Source organism: Charadrius vociferus, unplaced genomic scaffold, assembly GCF_000708025.1.
Source record: "Charadrius vociferus isolate BGI_N301 unplaced genomic scaffold, ASM70802v2 scaffold282, whole genome shotgun sequence".
Classification (NCBI taxonomy): domain Eukaryota; kingdom Metazoa; phylum Chordata; class Aves; order Charadriiformes; family Charadriidae; genus Charadrius; species Charadrius vociferus.
Genome location: NW_009647731.1, coordinates 1,493,148 through 1,498,265, shown reverse-complemented (window position 1 = coordinate 1,498,265; position 5,118 = coordinate 1,493,148). Strand labels below are relative to the sequence as shown.

At 59.3% G+C, this 5,118-nt stretch overlaps 1 protein-coding gene across 1 annotated transcript; it reads right to left on the bottom strand.

Annotated features, from left to right (window-relative positions):
* Nucleotides 1-326: 326 nt before the first annotated feature.
* Nucleotides 327-4,106, bottom strand: LOC104283367 (probable E3 ubiquitin-protein ligase TRIM8). The gene is made up of 5 exons (XM_009881529.1): nt 4,011-4,106; nt 2,853-3,086; nt 2,440-2,471; nt 1,695-1,810; nt 327-1,025 (listed from the first exon to the last, which is right to left on the bottom strand). Exons 1-5 carry the CDS (start codon nt 4,101-4,103, stop codon nt 418-420), a joined length of 1,083 nt encoding a protein of 360 aa, XP_009879831.1. The 5' UTR covers nt 4,104-4,106; the 3' UTR covers nt 327-417.
* Between the last annotated feature and the right edge of the window lie 1,012 nt (nt 4,107-5,118).

Here is a 5,118-nt window from a genome sequence, read left to right as displayed (position 1 = left end):
ATGGAAAGAGAGAAGGTGCCATTGTCCCTTCTGTAGTTTTCCAAAGGCAGAGAGGAGCGAGGAAGAGCGCGACGCACAGACCCAGACGCCCGACTGAAATCCCCATCAATTTCTTCTCGGTAATTTCCCCCTCGTCTTTTCCCAGCGAGGGGCAGGAAGGACTTCCCAAAATTAAATTAAAAAAAAAAGGAATTAATAGGAAAAATGCCATTATTATTTTGTTTTAAAAGGATTAAAAAAAAAAAGAGAGAGAGATGAGAGAACAACCCTCCCCAAAATCCTGGAGGGGTGCGAGGTGGGGAAAAAATTGGGTTTGATTTAAAAGGGAAACGAAAAAAAAAAAAAAGACAAGCCAAACCAAACCAGACTTTCTCTCCGAACGCGTCATCGAACGGGACTCTCCGGAGAGTGTGACGGTTAACTGGTGACGTAGTGTTTCGCCGATGGCTGGCCGTAGACCCTATAGAAATCCTGCCGCCCGTGCTGCTGGGATGCGTCAATCCATTCCCTCACGGCAAGTCCCGGGAGTGACTGGGGAACGGTGGGGGCGGGAGGCAGCGGGTGGGAGTACTCCTGCGAGGAGACCGTCCAGGGGAAGTGCCCCGACCGCGGGTAGGGCTGGTGCCCGCTGTGGTTGGACACGGAGGAACAGTAACAGTTATCCACGGAGCAGACGAGGATTTTGCGCCCGCCGTACTGGGAGAGCACGGACTGCTGAGATGACGTGGTGTTGGGGTAGTGAGATGGGTTGAAGACGGAGCCCGAGTGCACCGGCTGCGGGCCGCTGGGAAGTCCAACTATGTGCTGCGTGGAGCTACAAGGCACCATGGCTTGTGCGGACTGCCCCTCGCCAGCCGAAGCGCCCTGGCTTATGTACTGGCTCGCCACAGTCCCGGACGATGGCTCGAGGAAGCTGCCCTCGGGGAAGGCGGTGGAGTGCTTGCGCTTCTCCGCGCCGGAGTTGCTGACGGTGCAGGGGTACATGGGGATGCTCTGCAGGAAGGGGACGGGGGTGCTCAGAGGACCTGCGGAGGGGAACAGGAGAGGGGGACTGAGTCAAGCACGGCACGGAACAGCTCCGGGGTGCTTCGGCCACTGGTCCGAACCCACAGCAAAGCCCCGAGATCCGTGCTCCAGCCCCACGTGAGTAAAGGGTCCCCCAGTCCGCCCCACCAGCAGCAAACTGGGCACACAGCCATACACAGGTGAATTTGCAGCCCCAAGCACTGCTCTGCAAACACATGCACAGGCTGAGCCCATGCACAGCTCAGGACCACTGTCCGTAACAGGCTCAGAGGAGGACAGCTTGGGTGACAAACCCAAATCCCACAAGGAGAGAGGACTGGGAAGCCTCTGCAGGATGTTCTCTGCTCCCAGGCGCGGGCTGGGGGCTGCAGCACCAGGCTGGCCCCTGGCTGGCCCTTCCCAGCCTTTTCCTCCTGATGCCCAGCCCCCCTGCTGCGACCCCAAAACACAGCCGTTTCAGAAGCCAAGGGAGATGTCCTGGGGAGAGCCAGGAGCTGGCTTCACGGTGTCTCCACGCCCCTGCTGACCGCGGAGGGGTTCCCAGGGGTCCCGGCACCCCAACAGCTCTCCCCACTCTCTTGTACTGGGATCTGTAGGGCACGCAGCTATGGATACAGGAGGTAGGGAGGTCCTGTGCCCCTCCTCGGCACCCCTCAGGCTTCACCCACCTTCCAGCAACTTCCTGAGCTGCTTCTCCTTCTTGGCAATCTCGTTCAGGAAGAGCTTGGAGTTGAGGTGGCCGATTTTGGGTGGGGGCAGGCTGCCACCTGTACAGTTCTGGGTCCTGTTGGGGACCGTGGGCAGAGAGAAGAGATGTGAGGGACAAAGCACACTCAGGGGAGGGTCAGGAAGCCCCCACGCTCCGTTCCGAGCACCCTCCCAGGGCCAAACCCCTTCCTCAGGAAGACAGCGCTGAGGGCAGAGGGGAGCCAGCCCTCTCCAATGGGTCAGTCCCTTCCCGGAACTACCTTCCCCATCCAGCCTTGCTGTGAATGTCCTGTGCCAACGCACACCGCCCACAGCCCTGTATCCCTCTGCATCACCACCCCAGCTCACCCTGGCTCTGCTAGCGCTGGCTTTAACCCTGAGCCCTGGATGGAGAAGGAGAGCACAGCCAGACTGAGCCCTGCGCCCAAACCCGGCTAGTCCCACCATGGCTGGGGTGCTGGGTACCAGCTCTGCTCTTCCACAAACACACCACTGTTTCCCTCAGACCAAGGGCAGGACTCAATTCAATGGCCACAGGAGGGATTTCTCATCCTCCCAGACAGAGAGGGAAACTGAGACACGGAACATGCCTCTCCCAGGCCCTGCAGCATCTCTAGCCCTGCTCCTCCTCTGGACATCATGCTGCTGCCGCCCACACAACAGTCCCCCTTCCCCCCCCGAACACATCTGCCCCACCGCACTTACCTGTCCATTAAGATTTTCACAGACTTGGTGTTCTAGGAGGGGAAGGAGAAGCTCTGGTCAGTAAGGACAGTCCCTGCCTCGGCAGCCACCTCCCCTTTCAGTGTCACCTTCTGTGACCTTCTGGCCCCCCAGGAGGGGACTGGCTGCCCCGGGGTGCCAAGCCCCCTCTCCCCTCAGCACGGGCTGCCCCAGCCCCATCTTCAGCTGTGGCATCTCCTCATTAGGGGCCGGCACCGAGCCTGCCCTGCTCCTCTTCACCTTCCTCCACTGCTGAGCCCTCTGGAGGCATCAGCTAGCTCTGCCAGTGTCCCCAGCCCACTCCCTGCCATGCTCCATGCCTCCCTGATGCTCCCCGTGCAACCAGACCTCCCTGCGGATCCCATCCCAGCCCCAGCACAGGCAGCTCATCTCACCTTCATGAAGTTGATGTCCTCAGTTTTGTCAAACATGACCTGGACAGAGCTGAGGAGCTTCTTGGCTTCCTGCATGCGCTCATTGAGGTGGAGAACCTGGGCCGCATTCTCATTGCAGAACTTGGCCTGGGCCTTGTCCAGGATCTCCATGGTCTTCCGCAAGTCCTCATCCAAGATCTGGTGCATCTTTTCATACTGCAGGCGCACCTCGTCCTTCAGCTGGCTCACCTTCTCCTGGGGGAAAGGAGCAAGGTCAGCCCCTCTGTGCCCTCCACCTTCCACTGTGATGCCCCAGGACACCTGGATGCTCCCCCCAGCAGGGGTGGGTGCGACCTGAGAGCTGCACCACAGCTCTGCTCTGCTGCCGATGCCCACACAGACCAAATCCTGCCGTCACTACCATGTGGGACTCCTACATGCCGGAGACCCAACAGAGCCACTGTGGAGGTTTTGCTAATTCAGCAGATTCCCTGGACGTACCCCCTGGGGTCTAGATGGAGATCGCCTCCAGAGAGCTAATACCAAGCAACAACCTGCTGCATCACTGAGGCAGGTATGCTCCCTTGAAAAACCCTGACCATCCCCATCCTCATGCTCGTTCCCATCTTCATCCTTGTGCTCATCCCCATCCTCATCCCCACCCCAGGCTGGGGTCACATCATGCTCCAGAGCCCTTCCCTCCACGTTCTGGGAGGCCGAGGGGCTTTAAGGACCATGAGCTGATCTTGTTTTACCTGCATCCCAGCAAAATACTAGCTTGCACCTCTTCGACCTCCTGGGTATTTCAGCGGTTTATTTGGGGATCTTCCACCTCCAAATCCTCCCCTCCCATGTGGGATGAAGTGGGTGGCCTGGGGAAGGCTGTGCTGAGCTGAGGGCAGGGTGGGCTGTCCGATAGTGAAGGACAGCTTTGTTCCTTGCCTCCCAACTCACCCCAGGACCCACAAGGCTGCAGGGGAGCCCCAAACACATTTAATCCCCCCAAAGGATGACTGCCAAGACTGGAATGGAGACAGCAGGTCTGTCCAGCCGCTCCTCCCCTGCATGTCCTCCCTCCTCCCTGCCCACCTGGCCCCTATGCCCCAGGAGCCTGGTTCCCATCACACCATGGGGTGACAGTCCCCAGGGCTGGCCGCAGCAGGGTGAAGAACCAGTTACCTCGACCAGCCGCTTGTCCGATTCCAGCTTATAGAGCTGCTCTTCGATGTCTTGCTCCCGCTCCTCCAGGCGGTCCTGCTGCTTCATCAGCATCTTCTGCAGAGACGTGAGAGAAAAGCAGCCGTCAGAGCCTGGCGGCCACACGCGCCGGCAAGCTTCAGTGCCGCCTGCACTGGCTCTGCCCACGCGGTTTGGGAGGGACAGGGCTTTTTCCCAGTGGGACGCCATTGCCGAGCTGAAAGCCCACACATGGCTGGTGGAGGTGGAAACCTCACTATTTCAATGGCCACGCAGAGGGGCCGGGTGGCTTGGGTGCCTTATTGGCTGGGGACTTTGATTTGGGTCCCCTGGATGGGGACAGCCCCTTGCCAAGCCCTGGGGGTGACATGGAGAGGCTCATCTCCCTCTGTGGCAGCACCACTTTGAGGCCCATCACCCACCGCCAGCAGGCTCCTGCGAGACATCCCCCCCCCCCTCGCGCCCCCGTACGCCACGCCAAATCCTTTCTCCCTTCCCCGCCTCCGTGACAAGCCCCAGAGCCAGCGTCAGCGTAATCAGGAGGGACAGACAGAGGAGGAACGGGGCCTCCCCCCACCACGCTGCCAGCCCCCGGCCCCCACTCCTTGGGGCTGGGCCTGGGCCATCAGCCTAATAACTGGGACAAAACCTTATCCCCAGCAATCAGCGCGAATGCCTCGCTCCTGCACACTTCCCCAACCAGGATGAAACCCAGCACCCATGAGAGAAGGGCTCCATCCCTGCGAGCAGGAGCAGGGCTTCCCAAAACACCCGTCAAAATCAACTCAAATTTTTTCCCCTCTACGGTTATCCCTGGGAAAAGCCAACATACCAGCAGGGCGAAGAGAAGGGCTTCGCCTGGCATGGAGACACGGCGTTAGAGACACTCAACAACAGGGGCGAGATGGGAAGAAATCAGCAGCGAGGATGAATTTCGAGGGGATTATTGCTATTATAAACCGCCGCTTGGGGATTTATAATCAAGTAATTAATTCCTGGACGAGGCAGGAGGGGGAGGGTGGCAGAGGCACTGCCGGGATTAATTGCATTGCAGGGAAAGGCTGTCACCTCCGACTCAATTCGGGAGCAG

Bases quoted from the DNA above. Each gene is read 5' to 3' on its own strand.
- LOC104283367 (XM_009881529.1), bottom strand. From the start codon at position 4,103: ATGCTGATGAAGCAGCAGGACCGCCTGGAGGAGCGGGAGCAAGACATC. The intron at 3,087-4,010 runs GTAACTGGTTCT...CCTTTCCCCCAG, and splicing joins CGGACAAGCGGCTGGTCGAG to GAGAAGGTGAGCCAGCTGAA. The intron at 1,811-2,439 runs GTAAGTGCGGTG...GGTCCCCAACAG, and splicing joins GTGAAAATCTTAATGGACAG to GACCCAGAACTGTACAGGTG.